This window comes from Notothenia rossii (genome assembly GCF_949606895.1).
Source record: "Notothenia rossii genome assembly, chromosome: 4".
In the NCBI taxonomy this organism is placed as follows: domain Eukaryota; kingdom Metazoa; phylum Chordata; class Actinopteri; order Perciformes; family Nototheniidae; genus Notothenia; species Notothenia rossii.
Window position 1 is genome coordinate 46,765,157 of NC_136902.1, and position 21,236 is coordinate 46,786,392.

General features: G+C 41.6%; 1 protein-coding gene across 3 annotated transcripts; it reads left to right on the forward strand.

Moving 5' to 3' along the window:
- Positions 1 to 4,230: 4,230 nt before the first annotated feature.
- On the forward strand, positions 4,231 to 20,115 carry LOC307035192 (uncharacterized protein). 3 transcript variants are annotated; one of them, XM_079674258.1, is made up of 7 exons: positions 4,231 to 7,183; positions 7,692 to 7,916; positions 9,333 to 9,415; positions 10,157 to 14,325; positions 14,677 to 14,744; positions 14,992 to 15,035; positions 15,528 to 18,581. In XM_079674258.1, exon 7 carries the CDS (start codon positions 15,972 to 15,974, stop codon positions 17,679 to 17,681), a length of 1,710 nt encoding a protein of 569 aa, XP_079530384.1. In that variant the 5' UTR covers positions 4,231 to 7,183; positions 7,692 to 7,916; positions 9,333 to 9,415; positions 10,157 to 14,325; positions 14,677 to 14,744; positions 14,992 to 15,035; positions 15,528 to 15,971; the 3' UTR covers positions 17,682 to 18,581. The 3 variants fall into 3 exon arrangements, with proteins under 3 accessions (XP_079530384.1, XP_079530385.1, XP_079530386.1); XM_079674259.1 differs by having other exon boundaries at positions 7,828 to 7,916; XM_079674260.1 differs by lacking the exon at positions 15,528 to 18,581 and adding an exon at positions 18,822 to 20,115 and having other exon boundaries at positions 4,233 to 7,916; positions 10,157 to 13,923; positions 14,261 to 14,325.
- Positions 20,116 to 21,236: the final 1,121 nt, after the last annotated feature.

The window sequence follows — 21,236 nt, forward strand, 5'->3', positions numbered from 1 at the left end:
CATTGTGTTTGATGGCGAGGGATCTGTCGCCATGGCAACGGAATTTGATGAAACCCCATAATACGCCTAGATGTGTTGAGGGCTGCATCGTTATCAGATCTGTGAATTTTTGGGCCGTTTGGAGCATGTTAACTGGAGTTATGAGAAAACCGTGTTTCACAGAGACCATTTTGTTATCATAGCAACGAAGTTTGACAAAATCTCAAAAGTGACACATATATGTGTCGAGGGCTTGACAGTTAGCACACATGTAAAGTTTGAACAGTTTTCGACCATATACACAGGACTTATAGCAATATCGTGGTTAACGGCGAGGGGTGTGTTGCCATGGCAACAGCTTTTGGGGAAAAATCACTATTGTCATATTGAGGTGTTGAGGGACAAACCATTAGCCATCATCTAAAGTCTGGTGCCGTTTGGATGATTTTCCATTGAGTTAGGACAACACCATGTTTCATGGCGAGGGAAGTGTTGCCATGGAAACGGCATATGGTGAGATCTCAGATTTCACGTAGAGCTGTTGAGGCATTGACCGGTGATATAAAAGTTAAGACTGGGGGACGATGGGACCTTGTCCATTGGAGTTACGACAACACCAGGTTTATTGGCGGGGGATGCATTGCCATGGCAACGGCATATGAGGACATCCCATAATTGACATAGAGCTGTTGAGGGCCGGACCATTAATGATAGTCTGAAGTCTGGTGCCGTTTGGACGATTTTCCATTGAATTACAAAAAGACCAGGTTTTTTGGCGAGGGATCTGTTGCCATGGCAACGGCATATGATGACATCCCATAATTGGCATAGAGCTGTTGAGGGCCGGACCATTACTGATAGTCTGAAGTCTGGTGCCGTTTGGAGGATTTTCCATTGAATTACAACAACACCAGGTTTTTTGGCGAGGGACGCGTTGCCATGGAAACGGCATATGATGACATCCCATAATTGGCGGAGAGCTGTTGAGGGCCGGACCATTAGCCATCATATGAAGTCTGGTGCCGTTTGGACTATTTTCCATTGACTTACAACAACATGGTATTTTATGGCGAAGGAAGCGTTGCCATGGAAACGGCATATGATGACATCCCATAATTGACATAGAGCTGTTGAGGGCCGGACCATTAATGATAGTCTGAAGTCTGGTGCCGTTTGGATGATTTTCCATTGAGTTACGTCAATACCGGGTTTTTTGGCGAGGGAAGTGTTGCCATGGAAACGGCATATGGTGAGATCTCGGATTTCACGTAGAGCTGTTGAGGCATTGACCGGTGATATAAAAGTTAAGTCTGGGGGACGATGGGACCTTGTCCATTGGAGTTACGACAACACCAGGTTTATTGGCGGGGGACGCATTGCCATGGCAACGGCATATGAGGACATCCCATAATTGACATAAAGCTGTTGAGGTTCGGACCATTAATGATAGTCTGAAGTCTGGTGCCGTTTGGACGATTTTCCATTGACTTACAACAACATGGTATTTTATGGCGAAGGAAGCGTTGCCATGGAAACGGCATATGATGACATCCCATAATTGACGTAGAGCTGTTGAGGGCCGGACCATTAATGATAGTCTGAAGTTTGGTGCTGTTTGGACGATTTTCCATTGACTTACAACAACATCGTATTTTTTGGCGAAGGATGGGTTGCCATGGAAACGGCATATGTTGACATCCCCTAATTGAGAGAGAGCTGTTGAGGGCCGGACCATTAATGATAGTCTGAAGTCTGGTGCCGTTTGGACGATTTTCCATTGAATTACAAAAAGACCAGGTTTTTTGGCGAGGGATCTGTCGCCATGGCAACGGCATATGATGACATCCCCTAATTGACTTAGAGCTGTTTAGGGCCTGACCATCACCCATCATATGAAGTCTGGTGCCGTTTGGACGATTTTCCATTGAGTTAACACAACATCGTGTTTTTTGGCGAGCGATGCGTTGCCATGGAAACGGCATACGGTGAGATCTGAGATTTCACGTAGAGCTGTTGAGGCATGAACCGGTGATATAAAAGTGAAGATTGGGGGACGATGGGACCGTGTCCATTGGAGTTACAGCGACACCGTGTTTTATGGCGAGGGATGCGTTGCCATGGTAACGCCATATTAAGTAACATGGGATTTGACGTAGAGCTGTTCAGGGCCGCAGTGTTAACCATCACGTGAAGTTTGGTGGCGTTCTGAGCATGTCAGTTTGAGTTATGACATCATGGTGTTCCATGGCGAGGGATGGCCTAGCATCGAGCGAACGCGAACTTTGGCGCCAAATCACGGCTACGCCGTGCGAAAGAAAAAAATTTCTGTGATAACTTTAGATCGCCCATTTGTGGAGAAGCTACCCGAGGAATTTGGAGTGGTACGGATAAAGTCCCTAGGAGGAGTTCGTTAAAGTGCGAGGGACGAAAAACGCGATAAATCGCGATAAATCGCGTTTTTCCAACGCCAAATTCAAAATGGCCGACTTCCTGTACGTTATTTTATACCCCTCCAAGAGGCTTTTTTGCTCGTCTCCGCACCCTAGATATGCGTAGCGAGTTTCGTTCGTTTACGTGAAAGTTAAAGTGGGGGGAGTTAACGTTAAAAACGGAAGTGGGCGTGGCCTACGCAATTTTTGACGCAAAGTTCCGGAACCAATTACACATCGCAATTTTCACGACTTCTGACGCGCGTGCGAAATTTGGTGAGTTTTCACATATGTTGCGGGGGTCAAAAGTGCGCGCAATGTATTAAAATAAGAATCAGAATAATAATAATCGCACCGATATCAATAATGTTCGGCCTAGGGTGGCCGAGGGTCGCGAGCGCCCATGTGACTAGGTTGGCGTGGGCCACCTACTGTCATGATTTAGGCCACTTTTGATGGGCTTTTGCCCGTCTTTTTCCCTGTTTTGTGTGTGTTTCGCAGGTTTATCGGTCGCTGCGCGACCGATTTCAATAGGGTCTTCGCCGACCTAGGTCTCAGACCCTAATAATAATCGGACCGATATCAATCATGTTTATGGACGGCCTAGGATGGCGAGCGCCCATGTGACTCGGTTGGCGTGGGCTACCTACTGTCATGATTTAGGCCACTTTTGCCCGTCTTTTGCCCTGTTTTGTGTGGGTTTTGCATGGTTATCGCTTGCGTTGCGAGCGACTAAATTGATCCTACCGATATCAATCATGCGAGTTGCAGTCACGTGGGAGTTGCAGTCACGCGGCCTATCACCCGTCATGATTTCCGAACCTTTTCTGTGCTTTTGCCGGTCGTTTTCCCTGTTTTGTGTGTGTTTCGCAGGTTTATCGGTCGCTGCGCGACCGATTTCAATAGGGTCTTCGCCGACCTAGGTCTCAGACCCTAATAATAATAATATATGGGATTTATATAGCGCTTTTCTAGACCCAAAGACGCTTTACATTACGAGTAAGGTCGACAAACAAAACAAGAACAAAAACAAAAACAACAAAAAACAACAAAAAAAACAGAAAAGCAGTCAGGAGGATGTTGGTTCAGAGGGGGGAGGGGCGGGTTTAAGGATTAGCAGAGTTGAAGAGGTGGGTTTTGAGACGGGACTGGAACAGGGTGAGGTTATCAGACTCACGGAGGTCTTGGGGGAGGGAGTTCCAGAGCTTCGGGGCTGCCACAGAGAAGGCTCTGTCCCCGAAGCTCCGGAGTTTGGCCTTGGGGATTGAAAGCAAACCGGCTGAGGTGGATCTGAGGGACCGGGGTGGTTGGTAGAGGATGAGGAGGTCAGTGAGGTAGGGGGGGGCCAGATGGTGGAGGGCTTTATGGGTGAGGACCAGGAGTTTGTCGCGAATGCGGTGTGAGACGGGGAGCCAGTGGAGTTCTTTGAGGACCGGGGTGATGTGATGCCATGATTTGGTGTGGGTGAGGAGTCTGGCGGCTGCAATCTGGACACGCTGGAGTCTGTTGAGGGATGTTGTGCTGATGCCGAAGAGGAGTGAGTTGCAATAGTCAAGGCGGGAGGAGATGAAGGCGTGAATGAGTCGCTCCGCTGCGGGGCGGGTGAGAAAGGGAGGGAGTTTGGCGATATTGCGGAGGTGGAAAAATTAGGTTTTTACAACTTGGCGGATGTGGGGGTCGAGGGAGAGGGTGGGGTCGGATATCACGCCAAGGTTGCGTGCTTGGGTGGAGGGGGAAACAGGGGTGCCATCGATGGTGAGTGTCAGGTTGGGGGTTTTGCTGAGGGTGGATTTGTAGCCGATGAGGAGGAGTTCAGTTGTATTGCTGTTGAGTTTGAGGAAGTTGTGTTGCATCCAGGATTTTATTGCAGTCAGACAGGATTCGATGTGTGTGAGAGGGGGGTTGTGGGGGGATTTGGTTCTGAGGTAGATCTGTGTGTCGTCAGCATAGCAGTGAAAGTCCAGGTTGTGATGGCGGAGAATCTGACCAAGGGGGAGGATGTAGATGATGAAGAGGAGGGGGTTGAGTACTGAACCTTGGGGAACACCTTGGGTGACTGAAACTTTGGTAGAGGAGTGATTGTTGAGGGAGATGAAGTGGGATCTGTCGGAGAGGTAGGACTGGAGCCACCTGAGTGCAGTACCTTCGATACCGATATCCCGGAGTCAGGTAAGCAGGATGGTGTGGCTCACGGTATCGAAGGCTGCACTCAGGTCAAGGAGGATGAGGATGTTGAGGGAACCGGTGTCAGCAGAGGTGAGGAGGGAATTGAGGACTTTGATGAGTGCCGTTTCTGTGCTGTGGTGAGGACGAAAACCAGACTGAAGGGGTTCAAAAAGGTACTTTGATGGCTACGTGAGGGCAGCCGGCTACAGCCAGCAACGGAGGCAGAAGTCCAAAATAAGTAAAAATTTAAAAACAATGTGCATTGCATTAAAGATGTGTAATACAGGGCAGTGGTCCAATTCGAAAGTTTGAAGAACGAATGATAGCTGAGGGTGATAGAGGGTGACAGAGGCGGAGAAGCAGCGAACAGTCAACGCCAGCGTCCTCTCCACTGCTTTGAGAACAACGATTGTATGTATTCTATTTGATGTATGTAATGTTATGTAAATATTAGGGCCGGGACTTTAACGCGTTAATTAAGATTAATTAATTACACAAAAATTAACGCGTTAAAAAAATTAACGCATTTTAATCGCACGTATTTTTGCACCGCGGAACGTTTCTCACTGGATGAGTTTCAGGGGTACCGATTATACTGGAGCACCAACTAACGTTCATGACTTCAAACAACAACAAACCACAGTGAACAATAGTCAAACATGAACGAAGAAGCTGATGAGACCGCTTTGGTTGGCCCCGTGGATGGGACATTTTGTTTTAAAAAACGGATGGATGGAAGCGTCAATAAGAGCACAGTTGTTGGCAAATTATGCAAAAAGGAATTTGCATATCACCGCAGCACATCAAGCCTCAAGTATCACCTCAATGCAAAACATATAGCAGCTAGCGTGGAAGCTAGCGCGGATGTTAGCCCAACTCGGAGTACAAGGACCCACACCCAATTCGCGTTGATCAAACAGTGGCCTATGCAACAGAGAGATTTTATTTTTCATCAGGATATTGGAAGAATAGGAGGGATTGAGGTCAATCACTGGCACTTTTTTATTTTATTTTAAATGGTACAGTACACTTTATGTTGAACTATTTATTATGTTGTTGGTGCAACTGGCACTTTATGTTGAACTGTTTATTGTTTTGGCCAAGGTTATTGAGAGAGTTGGACTGAAATTGATTAGATTTTTTAAATCAACAAAGTCTGTTATGGCCTCTGAAGCAACAGAGAGATGTTTTCTAATAGTCAGGGTTTCCAATGTTCTGAATGTACTTGAAAGTATTGTGTTATACTTAAAAAACAAAGTGTTATAGTTTACAGAAGGTCTACCTACCTATAGGCTACCTGAATCTCTGAAATGTACTATATTCCTAAATATGCTATTGCTACACTTTATGGCAAAAATTGCACTTTTCTGTTGGTCTTGGTTAAGTACATCCTTGAAAAAAATAAACAATGTTTTGTTGCTTAAGCTTATGTATTCAGTCATTATTCAATGGTATACTAAAATCCATGTGAAAAAAATTGCTTCTCACTGTTCTCAGGTCAAATATTTATATGTGATTAAAAATGCGATTAATTGCGATTAATTAATTACAAAGCCTGTAATTAATTAGATTAATTTTTTTAATCAAGTCACGGCCCTAGTAAATATGAATGAGATTTTTTTATTTATTGAACAAAAAATTTTTTAAATGAAAACTATAAGCTCCACTTCCATTTATGATCAAAGTGAGAAGGCAGTTCCTGGAACTTGGCATTTTAAATAAATTGAAATTTATGTATAAAACAATTTATTTTATTTTTGTATTTAGTACCATTTCAAAAACAATCTCTATTTATTCAACATATAATGAATGTGAGTATTAGGTCAACATCATGTATTTTGGTGTCTGAAAAAGTAAGTGACAGTACTTCCACCTTTTCTGTAGAATGTGTTAGTAATTGTTGAACCCTGAGAGCAGGACAAACTGAAAAGAGTCAAGGGAAGCTTATAAAAGTTAACAGCATTTAATTACACAAAAGATGCAGTGGTGTACAAATTAAATGTGCGAGTGGAGGCTCTCTTCCTGTTAGAGCCATTTTCTGTGTTGACAATGAGTGTATTATTTTCTTATGAATTTAGATCTTAATATATTCTTTCCATTTATGTATTAGTACCGAATTAAATATTCTGAGAAAAACCTTGATTAACTGTGAGCCACACCTCTGATAGAAGGAAGGGGTGGGACTGAGCGTGAGGAGGAAATTGTCTCCAGCAATGAACTGGGAATCGGAACAGTCTTTGACCTCACGTTACACTGATCATTTTGTTTGTTTAAATATATGGAAGTAAATAAATCGGCCAAGGAAGGCAAAGAAATCAGCGCCTACAGAGCTTTATTTGGATGTTTTTTAATGTGTGAGTCAAGAAGCGGATCCCTGTTGACGTAGCACAGTTCTTTAGATATCCCACAAGAATGGGCCACGACATAGTCAAAGACTCCGGACCGCTGGAATAACTGATGTTAAAGACGCATCGCTGACTGGAACTCCGGGGTTTTGAGATTTGTGAATGGAAGAAGGATACTCCGTGGACAGAGCGTAAGGATTGCGCAACGATCAGCTGTTGAGCCATGCGAAGGGCCGTGAGTAAACAAAGGACGGATCAAGAACAGTGAGTAAATGGACTACTATTAGGAATGAGATGAACTCTTAAACCCAACCCACTCTCTTCAGTCTGCGTACAAATGACACGACTTTACACATTGGAAAATGCGTGCAATAGATACGCTAAAGTCCGATTTTGCATGCCTATCATACGCCAACTATTCCCATTGAGTTCTGAGTTCGAGTTTTGCATGCATATGAGACGCAAATGGATACGGTCGTGTCTGAGAAGACCGGAAGCTGTGTGGTCCATAAAAACATGTTATTACTCAATATCAAGCCACGATTATAGAATTTATTTGTAATTGTATAATGTCTGACTTTTTTTGCCGTCCGTGAGGAAAAGAAATGGGGCTCAGAGCCTCAAAATATTGAAATCTGTATTGTTTTTAATCTTTTTTTCCTTCGAATTTGTTATCCTTTTCTAAATAACACACTGTTATTTACTCAACAATAACACACTATTATCCTTGTTTTTATTTATTCGTTTAATTCTATAATATTTGGCTTTTTAGCCGTCCGTCAGGAACTGATTTTGAAAATAAAGTCACCGGAAACAGACGTAGGCCCGGTTCAAGCTCGATGATTGGATGTTGTAGGCGCAATGCACGCTGGGATATGGTGTTTCCCACATAGCACGTTTCGTTAAAGGTCCAGCAGCGCAGTCCAATTCAAGAAGGCGATTCGCCATTAAAAGAAGAAGACGACATTGAACCCTCCTTGACACGAAGCTCCTCGAGGTAAACCCGTTTTCTGTAATGTAATAAAGACATTTACAATGTTTTTTAAATGATTTCAGCTTTTGCATCACTTTACACAGCACCATGTGTCGACATACAAGCTTAGGCGTGCAAATTATTTGCTAGTTAAACCGTGAACTGCTCAGTTAGCCTCATTGAGTTAGCCTTAGCTAACGTCTGTCGTTTTACGAAGCTGTTTCAGTTTAAAATCAATCGATAGTAACATAGTTGATCATGTTATGACATGGTTCTTCAGTTTTTTTTTACTTAGCCTGTGACAGCACCACACACAAACAGACAGTGTTAGTGTTATTAAGTAATGTTAGCCGACAGAACCCGCTTTAAACGCATTTGTCAACCTGATTTAATCCTAAATGAGTGGCGATTTACTTCTTATAAATCATTTTTGGGGAAAAGGCATGTTAATGCATACATCTGTAAGTCTTATTATGTCACTTGGTATCCCTGTTTAAGGTGATTATCGTACATAATACTTTACTGAATCCAGATCAGTATTTCGGGTTTTTAAGTTTATATTCACTCTTCGAGCCAATCTGAGGTCTGCTCTGATATTTGTCCCATTGATATTTAAACAGACATTACTAGCCGATACACAATCCGGTCCACATAAACTGTGAGTTTAGGAGTAGGCCTATATGGTTATGTAATTTATAATTTAAATCATATGTACATGTCGTGCTTTTAACCTAAATGAATAGTGTATAGATAGATACTTTATTCATCCCAAATTGGGAAATTATTTCGTTGCAGCCCAGTGTTATTGGACATTAAAAATTAATAAAAAATATTTAGGAGGAATATAAAATACAAAATAAAAATAATTAGCATAAACATCAAATATATTCACATCAACAGTAGCTCAAAAGAGTATCTGAATAATAGAAATATAAAAAAATGTGTATTAGTCTATAATAAAAATCGAAAAGAAAATTATGAATAAAACTAAATATATGAATATTTACTTCAGGAATATAAGAGCAATTTAATATTAAGTACTAGTTTGACTACAGTAGAGTCTCTATCTCAAAAAACATGCATTATATCATGCAATAACAGATACATTTTATGAACAAACATGATTTGAGGTTTATGATGATAGCTAATAGAAAACATCTTATCATGCCAAAAAAAGATTACACAATACGTACTGACTATTACCAGAAATTGAAAGTTACTTTATGATATTACACTGGAATTTGTGAATTTTAAAGTGCTACTAATTTAACTTTGATATCACACTTAACATTATTTTGAAGTTGAATACAATCAACATCATTTGGATTATATCATTTGACTTTAGTAATCATACATGGTTATATGGAAGAATTTTTGTTTTGTGTCATGCCAATAACTATATGTGATACATGTGATGTTTTTGTTTTGTTCATAATGTAGCAACGATGCCAGGTGGATCCACAAAAAGACAGTGCCCCCATTGTTTGGAAAAATCTAACTGCGTAAATCGTAGATGCACAAAGGTAAATATAACTATATATATATATATATATATATATATATATATATATATGTATATGTCTACTAAAGTATTCATAATACATTCTATTATACTGTCTCTCGGACAAAGCCATTTTTCATACATAAATGGCAGTTAGTTTTGCCTATAAATATCTAATTGTTTTCTGCAAAACCCAATACAATAAAAGTGGCGAACAAAGTGGTGACTTTAAGTTTTTTCTAACAAAAGCCGGAAAGAGTTTTGTCACTCCACAAATGTGCATCACAGTAAGTGTTTTTTAGAACATTACATTTACTGCATGTGCCTGTTCCATTGAAAAGTTTGACTGTTGGTTCTTTTAAATAACAATATTTTGATTTTAAAAAATGAATAATATTATGATTATATATGAGGCCATATAATGGACATTCATAGTGTCAATTAAAATATGAATTGCTACAAATAGTTAGATAAAGTGAATGTGGCCCCTCTGTATACTGCTAATTAAATATCCTAACTTGCTTAGCCTGCTGAATAAATGATCCGGTACATTTACTCGGTAGCATATTTTGTCAGTCTGTACAATCAGTTGAATGCAATTGATTTTCCGATTCACTTTTTTGGGAAGTATTATATTATTATATATATATGGTTAAAAGAAAGAAATAAGAAATACTTTATTTCCCAACTGTTTATAACTGTCTTTCTATCAGAAAAAGTAGGTATTTCCTTCCTACTCCCTCTTTCCCTCTCACTTCCTCAGTGTTGGAAGATGTTGGAGCTGAAATCAAGGCACACGACCCGTATGGAGGATTTCCGGCAGAAAGCAAAAGACTGGGCCCAAAAAGTACACCGGTCGAGAAATCAATCGAAGGTATTCGATAATTCTGCCCTGGTGGTAATAAACATTTTATTTTATTTCGGTCAGCCATTGAAGGTTACTGTACCACAACATTAGAGAAATATTAATTGAATCTATATTGTGCAGGGAAGGAACAACTTTTGAAATGTCATTCAATTACGGGTCAAGATTTCATTAACCCAAATGAGTAGTAATAATGATCCTGTTTCAATCACATTAGTATGCATGGAAAGTGACCGCTGGTGTGACAGGTCACACCTCTCCCTACTTATGCTAATGAGCTAAGTCCCGCCTCCCTTTGTTCGAGGTGGATGTCACACCTAGGTGTGACATCACACCTAGGTGTGAGATCCTTTGATGTGAGGGGTGAGGTGTCATCACACGTAGGTGTGAAATGCCCCCCTGTGTAGCGCCTTTGTTGTCTAATCCTTTGATGTGAGGGTTGAGGTGTTATAACAGGTAGGTGGGATTTCACACTGGTGTGTTATAAACCACTGATGTTAATCTAGGTGTTGATTAAGGCAGTCTCTTTGAAGTTGTGCGTGAGCCTGTCTAGCCCCCGTCCCCTCACAGCCCCGGCCTCTCCCCCTTTCTCCACCCCTTCCTGTCACACGATATGAGGCCAGAAGATAGTGGGGGTGGAGTTAGGTGAAAACAAAGAAATCCATGCAGACTAAATAAAAAGACAGTCATTTCCATTCACTAAGACACCTAAAAAACGTTCTTGTCCTCTCTAAATTTGATTTAGGGTTTTTTAAATGATTTGTGCTTGCTAAGGATGTTTCTTTTTAAGTTTTTGTGAGACTGTTAACTAATGTAGCAGTAGTTTAACTACAAGGAAGTCTCTTTTTATGAAGAGGGTATTCATATTAATTAAAAAAGATCTTATATAGGTTTTAATATGAATGGTGATAACTAAGGATGTTCTCTTTAGTTGTAGGGCTTGTGAACTAGTGTGTAATTACTTTATTAACTATAAGAAAGTCTCTTTGAAGAGGGTAATACTAATTTAAAATAGCCTATTGTCCCCATGATCTTGTCTTTTTTATTGTTTAATTACTTCACACAACTATAAGGAAACCCTATATGAAGTTATGTGAGGTTGTATTGGGGTAATATTAGAATTTGCTGTATGCAAAAAAGAGAAGTTTTTGGTGTTATAACAGGCAGGTGTGATTTCACACCGATGTGTTATAAGCCTCTGATGTTAATCTAGGTTTTGATTAAGGCAGTCTCTTTGAAGTTGTGCGTGAGACTGTCTCGCCCCCGCCCCCTCACAGCACTTTGTTGTCTAATCTAATTAGCCTTTGTTGTCTAATCCTTTGATGTGAGGGTTGAGGTGTTATAACAGGTAGGTGTGACTTCACAGCGGTGTGTTATAAGCCTCTGATGTTAATCTAGGTGTTGCAAGGACAGAGTTTCACTCTGTAGAGCAGGGGTGGGGAACCTGCGGCCCTCGGGCCGTATACGGCCCGCGAGACCATTTGGTACGGCCCTTGAGGTAATTTATAAACACACGCAAAAAAAATAATAATTAAAGAAATCTAGACCGCAAAAAAATTAAACAAGCCTGTTTTTCTTGGCCAAGGTCAGGGTCCTTGAACACAACACGAGCCTAACGTGTCATCACGTGGTATATGTCTCGTCTGACAGGGGTGTATTTCTGACGGAGAGTACCATAACGCCGCTCCGGCACTTCCAAAAATGTCAGTACCCATAAGGAGCCGTACACATGCCTCAGTTTCTGCGTGGCTGTGTCTTTAGTTGAAAGCCCAGTGGCGATCTGTTCTTCTGTCATACTGATCATACAGTCAATAACTTTGTTGTTATTAGCATCTGGTTAGCTAGCTATGCTAACTAATATAAGAAGCTTTTTCTCCAACCAGTGAGGTAAAGGCACATCTTTATATGATCATTATAGTTATTATAATAATAATAATAATAATAATAAGGTAAACAGGTATAAAATACTATATGACAGTAAAAAACTTGTTATTAATAAACAAGAATACAGTTTGAAAGGAGTGATTTGTAAAATATCCATAAAGAAAAAGAAATCTGCTAGTTCTGTTTCATCTGGGTGTTGAGAGATATATCCATAGAGCTCCTAAGTTTACTCTCAAAGTGCACCAAATTGATGCTTTAAACTTCAACATTTAAAAAATAATCTTCCCGAGGGAGCATCCTCCCAGACCCCCCTAGAGGAGGTTAGGTCCCCCCCCCCCGCCCCCCCCACACACACACACTTAAATCATGTCCACATGGATAGGAAACTAAATACATTTGCATGTTGTGTCCAAATCTTTCTGTTTTGGTGGTCATACCACAACCGTGCACGTGAATGCATGCACGAGTCATGGTAAGATATCTGGATTGAGAGGTTGCTTTTTCTTTGCACAGCATGAAAGAAAGGCCAAATTAATGGGCTGTGATTTTAGTATTTTTAAGCAGAGGTCAATAATTTGTACGGCCCTCGGAGGATGTTGGAAAAATGTTAATGGCCCTTGAGAGGAAAAAGGTTCCCCACCCCTGCTGTAGAGGGACAAAAGAAGCATCGTTAATCACCTGGACAAAGGACTCTTTAAAGCAGAGATACCATATGCAGACACATACCTGAATATCAGCAGGAGAGGACTCTTTAAAGTAAATACATTATAAGGTTAAAATAATATATATATATATATATATATATATATATATATATATATATATATATATATATATGTGGTGGAATTAGTTTAAAAATGTCAACTTACACTTTTAGTTGTGGAATCAGCTTCCAGTTTGTGTTCGGACGGCAGACACCCTATCTGTTTTTAAGAGTGCGCTTAAGACCTTCCTTTTTGATAAAGCTTATAGTTAGGGCTGATTAGATTCAGCCCCTAGTTTTGCTGATATAGGCTTAGTTTGTCGGGGGACATCTTACTTCTTCCTTCTCTCTGTCTATACCTGTGTACTCTCATGTTCCGATTAACCCAGCTTCCCCAAATTTCTTTCTTTTTGGTGTCTATATACGCCGGGATCCGGAGTCATGGATGATCCTGCGGTCCTGTGTCATGGATTGCGAGTCCTGGATCTTGAGTCGTGGCTGTGGTCCTGGATCATAAGTCCTGGATGGATATACTCATGGATTCATCTTCCTATTATACACACATGCATTTCCAAACATTTGGACTACCTATGTTGCAAATGTATTATCTTTTCAATTTACACACGGCATCTATTGCACGTCTGTCCGTCCTGGGAGAGGGATCCCTCCTCTGTTGCTCTCCCTGAGGTTTCTCCCATTTTTCCCTTTAAACTGGGTTTTCTCTGGAAGTTTTTCCTTGTACGATGTGAGGGTCTAAGGACAGAGGGTGTCGTATTGTCATACTGATATTCTGTACAAACTGTGAAGTCCACTGAGACAAATGTAACATTTGTGATATTGGGCTATATAAATAAACATTGATTGATTGATTGAGAGTTGTCCTCTCTAAATTAGATTTAAGGTTTTTAAAATGATTAGTGTTAATTAAGGGCTATTGTTATTTTTGGTTTATAAGGGGATAGGAGTTCAACTTTGAAAATGCACAGGATCATTCTAAGAAGAGTGAGAGGGCTTATGAGCCAGCACCATACTTCCTCTTTGCATTTTCTTGACCTGTATCTGATCTTGAAAAACTCTGGTAAGTACTTTTTATTTTATTTTATAATATCATGTAATTATTTAATGCTGCTTGGTGTGTGTTAAACAACCTATGTGCATTTGTTGTTTTTATTATATATGTAGAACAATGAGGGAAATCTTGACTCTATACAATATGAGATACAGAACGGTTAAAAAAAAGTGCCAGTGTAAAAAAAAAAGTAGCACCACCAACTGGCCTCTAAGCCAGAAAATGTCTCACTCTTTGCTTTTCCAACTTTTTCTTAAAATGTAAGTGTTTTCGCAAGTACTTCCCTGGTTTGCAAAGCACACACCACATGATTATTGCAATTAACACTTTTTGTTTCTCTTTATAGAAAGAGAGCAGTTAAAATATCAGCAAAAAAGAACCGAGGCAAGAAAAAACATAACAAGGAGGAAGGTATGAAAAAAAATACAGGCATTACAGATCTGTAATAAAAAATATATACAACTTTTAACATGATAGTAGTTGAAGATGTGTTTTTAATTGAATGTTTTTAGTCCAGTTCTTTTGATTCCTAAAAAAAGCTTTGTGGCACATGGAGATAATCTGTAGTTCATTATGTGGTCATTTGTGGTACCCAAGAGGTGCATTATGTCATATAAAGTGTGGGAAAATTATGACATGCATTAGTTTGAGGCCTTACAAATGTTGTTTTTCAATTTGAAAACCCAACTTAAACATTTGCAAGACCATACATGATATCAAGTTTTGGATTTATGGACAATTTAATTTCATGTTTCTTTACAGTGTGTGAATATCACAGCAAACTGGACGCGTTTCGAGTGCAATCTGTGTCAAAGACACGTGAAAGTAAGGTTAGTAGCTATATTGTTTGCATGAAGTACACAACAGGTATGGACCTTCAACACAACAAACATAATAGTTTTCAAATTGTTGAATTTTGTCAGAAATTCAACAATTACATGTTGAGCTGTTCTCTGGGAGGTCTTAACATCCAAACATTTACCATTTTAAAATCCTGGGGGATGAAATGCAATGAAGTATTGAATTATAAATTAAAATAATTAATATGTAGTTGTTGTCCTCTCTTCTGTTTCAAAGGGCTGTCAAGAAGTGCTGGTCCATTGGCTGCCCTGCCCTGCATGGTAAGTTCAGATTTCTTGTTTAACTCAATTGTCAATAAATTGACAGTTCGGCCTAATTAATAATGGATTGTAACGGGTACACCTGTATGTTTGTATATCTTATGTATGCCATGTGATCTTTGTAGTGTATCTGTGACTCTGGTTGTTCTATATGTATACCTGTGTTTATGTGTATTCTCTCAACTGCCCAAGGCAAATCTCTCCCAAGGGAGACAATAAATCTCTATCTATCTATTTAAGAAGTCAGTTTTGCCATGAATTGTGAGTTATTTAAGTTCATGTAATAAGCACCTGCACCGTTTTAAGTTCAGAAATCAGAGAAATCAGGGTTGCTTTGTAATTATAGACGAAGAGAACTTAAAGAGGACATAGTCTGTTATTTTCCAGGTTCATTTGTATTACGTTCTTCCTGCTTAAATGTTCAAAAAGTTCTTTATTGTTCTCATACTGCCTGTGCTGCTGCACCTCTTTTCACCCTCTGTCTGAAACCAGAGCCAACCGCTTGGATACGTCCCGTGTCACGATTCTCATGTTATGTCACGTTTATAGTTTTGTAGGTTTGGGTGTTTTTGCTGTTTTCCATGTCATGTTTTCCTTTGGGTTATTGTCTGGTCCTTTCCCCTGTGTTTTTCCTCTTGTCATTAGTTTCCTGGTGTGTCTAATTGTCTGATTATGTTCACCTGGGCCCCTGTGTTTTCTCCTCCCTCCTCACCTGTGTCTTGTTGTGTGATTGAGTCTTGTGTGTATTTAAGTTCTGGGTTTTCTCTCTGTCTTGGTCGGTTCGTCTTGTTCCCTGACTAGTTCTGCGGTGAGTGTTCTGTTTGTCATTGTATATATATATATATCATAGCCTTGAAATAAAGGAAGTTTCAGTTTAAATCTGCATTTGGGTCCTGCTTGTTTCGCAAACCGTGACAGTACGAACCGACCTGAGAAATGGGCCCAGCAGATCCGTTCGAGTCGGAATTATTAAATGTTTCCTTTTTTTTGGCTAACTGCTCGGATCGATGGAAGAGAGCACCCGGAGTTCAGCAGCGGGAGGCTGTATTGTCGGAGGCGCGCCAGATGGCTAGAGAGAAACCAGGTATGGTGAAGTTCTTACCTGGCTGGATTTCAAAGATCCTCCCTGTGTGTGATTCCCGGCCTGCTAGCCCCAGGCATGCTAGCTCCCGGCCTCCCAATTCCCAACCTGGCACCATACGCCTCGGTGGGTTCCGTCTGCAGTCAACCCATGCTTCTGCCCCAGTTCCTGCTCCTGTCCAGGAGTCATATTCTGGAACTCGTCTGGCTTATGGAGGTCCACGGAGTATTCAGGCGGCTGCTAAGAGGAGGAGTCGCAAGGCCAAGCTAGCAGCTCAAGCCCCAAGAGCCATGGTTCCGGCCCCAGAAACGTACCTTACAGCCATGTTTCCGGCTCCAGAACCGGACCTTACAGCCATGTTTCCGGCTCCAAGACCGGACCTTACAGCCATGTTTCCGGCCCCAGAACCGGACTTTACAGCCATGTTTCCGGCTCTAGAACCGGACCTTACAGCCATGGTCCCGGCTTCAGTGCCGGCTCCAGTAACCATGGTCCCGACTCCGGCTCCTTGTCACCTGCTGACTCATCGGCCGACGCCAGCTCCCCGAGTCCTGTCGGCATACCGGCCGACTCCAGCACCTCGTCTCCGGTTGGCTGTCCGTCCGACGCCAGCTCCCCGAGTCCTGTCGTCGTACCGGCCGACTCCAGCACCTCGTCTCCGGTTGGCTGTCCGTCCGACGCCAGCTCCCCGTGACCTGTTGGCTGTCCGTCCGACGCCAGCTCCCCGTGTTCTGTTGGCGAACCAACCCACTGAAGTGTCGTTGGAGGTCCCGCAGACTGCCTTTCTGCCGGGGGTCCTGCCAACTCCATGTCTTGTCCCGTTGGAGGTCCCGCAGACTACTCTTCTGCCGGGGGTCCTGCCAACTCCATGTCTTGTCACGTTGGAGGTCCCGCAGACTACTCTTCTGCCGGGGGTCCTGCCAACTCCATGTCTTGTCACGTTGGAGGTCCCGCAGACTGCTCTTCTGCCGGGGGTCCTGCCAACCCCATGTCCTGTGCCGTTGGAGGTCCCGCAGACTACTCTTCTGCCGGGGGTCCTGCCAACTCCATGTCTGGTCCCGTTGGAGGTCCCGCAGACTACTCTTCTGCCGGGGGTCCTGCCAACCCCATGTCCTGAGCCGTTGGAGGTCCCGCAGACTACTCTTCTGCCGGGGGTCCTGCCAACCCCATGTCCTGAGCCGTTGGAGGTCCCGCAGACTGCTCTTCTGCCGGGGGTCCTGCCAACCCCATGTCCTGTGCCGTTGGAGGTCCCGCCGACTGCTCTCCGGCCGGGGGTCCTGCTGGTCCTGTGTCCTCTTCCATGGGGGATCTTGCCGACACCGGCTCCTGACCGGCCTTCGGAGCTGTCTGGTCTTCACCCCTCCTCGGACTCTGCCTTGCCCCCAGACCGTCCGCCCGAGATTCCCTCCATGGACTCTGCCTTGCCCCCGGGCCGTCCGCCCAAATTCCCCTTTTTGAACTCTGCCTTGCCCCCGGGCCGTCCGCCCGAGACCCGTCCTCCAGACCCCCTCCACCCACCCTGCTGGATTTTTGTTTTTTTGGGACGTCTGGAATCCGTCCCTTGAGGGGGGGGTTATGTCACGATTCTCATGTTATGTCACGTTTATAGTTTTGTAGGTTTGGGTGTTTTTGCTGTTTTCCATGTCATGTTTTCCTTTGGGTTATTGTCTGGTCCTTTCCCCTGTGTTTTTCCTTTTGTCATTAGTTTCCCTGGTGTGTCTAATTGTCTGATTATGTTCACCTGGGCCCCTGTGTTTTCTCCTCCCTCCTCACCTGTGTCTTGTTGTGTGATTGAGTCTTGTGTGTATTTAAGTTCTGGGTTTTCTCTCTGTCTTGGTCGGTTCGTCTTGTTCCCTGACTAGTTCTGTGGTGAGTGTTCTGTTTGTCATTGTATATATATATATCATAGCCTTGAAATAAAGGAAGTTTCAGTTTAAATCTGCATTTGGGTCCTGCTTGTTTCACAAACCGTGACATCCCGCCCCTTAGTCTATTACGTTTAATGTGGGAATTAGTTTCAGTCAGGTGTGTTGGAGAGAAACTCTGGGGGAACTTTTTCTATTAAGCTTTTGCAGTCCCTTTACATTCACAATTACGTAATCAACACACTACTGGAAATGGAAAACCCCAAAAAGCACTATTGGGCCTTTTTTAATATGTGGCATTGGTAATAGCCTAAACAGGGATGTAGCTTTGTCAACACCTAAATCTACTGTTAAGTGTGTTTTTACTCATAATAGTTAGGAAGACTTAAATTACATGCTAAATTGTGACCAGCTTGAATGTCAACAATGTCCAATATGCAGTTATGGTCATCATTATTGTTGAAGGAATCAGGTGAACTGCTTATCATAGAATTAAAATAATGCAGTATGGTTTGGGGTAAACAACGTTTAAAACACTGCTGTCCCACAGACAACATTTTAAAAAAAAAACACGCTGAATACGTTTCGGTGGTGAGTTAGCTGGTTATGGAAGCTTAGCAGCATAAGGATCACCCTCAGTTTCCTTGGAAAGTTGGAACAAGAGTAGGCACTAAAGGCCCGACCGACAGGCCTAGCATCCAGGATTTGAAAACAGACCGTTATGTGTATGGCCCTTCTTAGGGTTGAGAAGACATTTGAAAGGATTTTGTATACTCAACATATTTCAGAAATTGAAAAAAAATGTCTAACTGTTTTTTTTTTGCCTTGTTTTTTTTTCAGCAAAAAGACCTGGCCACCATCCTGGGAACCCCACATGAATATAAACATGACAGTGTCCTAAATGTTCGTCGTTGTGTTGTAAATTATGAAGTTCTGTTGACGAACTAGTTCATTTAAAAAATCTCATAAATAAATCATATAGAAAATATATTTGAAATCAAAATAAAAGTATTTGTTTACAAACATCTGTTTCATAATTTACAGTGTTGGCAAGGCACTCACCATATTGTTAAATACAGTCGGGATTGATACAAGTTATGATTGATAAAACTAGTAAATCTGTCAGATTCGACCCGAAGACAACAACCCAACTTTGTAGGCTGTTTTTTTTCCTCATTGCTATTGATATCAATTAAGAAATTCACTATTAGGGACACCCATAGCTGGTCAGGGTCAGGAACTTTCCAAAAACGACCGATCTTATTGGACAAAGTTTATTGCTCACCTCTGTCCGGCAGAAGCCTCTTTCAGGTGTAGATTCTGAGACCATTTGGGACTCCAGCCTCAAGTATTTTGAATAATTGATTTTTTGATGGTAGAAGATCTTTTAGGTATAACAACATTTTATGCCTTCAGATGTGGGCTTTATACCTTTTTTTAACTACAAAATACACAAAAATATACACTGAGGGTCAGGATTAGATAACACTGCTGTATTCAACCCGGTATCAGGGCAAGACGTGAACATGTGGCGATTGACCATGCTGGGAGACGTGAAGATGTCACGATTTCGTCCCTTCAAACGTGACAGTTACACGGTATTGTGAACATGGAGAACCAGTGGAGAAATACCCGGAAGTGCCAAGCAAATAAAATAATACTTTATTCCGAGTGTGCTTGCTTTTCTCTTTGGAAATCATCACTGTTGGGGAAATATTTTCCAAGGTCGATAACTTTGACCCAGTTTATCAGTTCCAACTGTCCTGACTGAGCACACGCACCTGTAACCTTGGCTGCTGTGCTCTCAGTGTTCTGTCTCCCTGTTCCTGCCTGTTAGCGTCAGCTGATAGAGTTATGATTATATCTTGTTATGCACAATGTTGATTATTCTCTCTGAACTAGCTAAATACATGGGCCTAGGGTAGAGTTCTTCAGAATTGACGTGGCAACTCTCCCGTGCAGTCAGAACCTCTGGCTGCTGTGACTTGTGATGTGAATTCTCCGGACGATACTCCTAAATAAACCATCAGTGTTTGACATCAAAGCTCTCAAACTCTCCATTGCTACAAAGGTTTCCATTACAATCACATAAATGCATTGTAATACACGGATCGGCTGCATTAAATATTACACATCTGCCATAGTTCTTTATTTATAGAGCCCTGACGAGAAGACTTCTGGACAAACTGAAGAACTGCCGCCGAAACTGAATACGTGACGTGGATCATAAATATATCAACAATTAAACAACATCTTACATTTATTTTCACAAAATACGTCTCTTTGCAGTATAAATACTAATTCGGCTAAATTTTATATTTGATATATATTTGGTAGATAGGCTTTATTTACCCCATAATGGTGCACAGCTAGATAGATAGAAAAGGACACCTAGTGGTTAAAGCACGCTATTGAATATTTTAGGGGGAAAGTAGAAATGATAGAAATATAGAATAGAAAAAATCAAGAAGATGCTGTAAGTGATCTCTGCAATAAAACTGTTTAGTGCCGGATGTACACAGATATTAATAGGAGGATGTGCAAAACAGACAAACTAATAAGGCACTATTATATGTATTTTACTCTTATAAGATGTAGGTAGATAGTATAATGAATGTGCAGAATATGACAGTTTATTGTTGAGGAACCTGCAACCCAAGCTTTTTATTCATTGCATAACGTTTTTTATGTAGTTGTGTATATGATACTGTATATCAATAAACCAAAAACCTGAAAGGGATGTGCAAAATAGCCATTATATACAGTCTTTAATTAACTATTAGAGAATAACAAGTAATGAATACACACTGAACAAAAATATAAACGCAACACTTTTGTTTTTGCTCCCATTTTTCATGAGATTAACTCAAAGATCTAAAACATTTTCTATATACACAAAATAACCATTTCTCTCAAATATTGTTCACAAACCTGAAAAATCTGTGATAGTGAGCACTTCCCCTTTGCCGAGATAATCAATCCCACCTCACAGGTGTGGCATATCAAGATGCTGATTAGACAGCATGATTATTGCACAGGTGTGCCTTAGGCTCGCCACAATAAAAGGCCACTCTGAAACATGCATTTTTGCTTTATTGGGGGGGTCTGGGGGGGTCCGAAAACCAGTCAGGTTTAACCCTAACCCTAACATGTCACCCATTGAGCATGTTTGGGATACTCTGGACCGGTGTATACGACAGCGTGTTACAGTTCCTGCCAATATCCAGCAACTTCGCACAGCCATTGAAGAGGAGT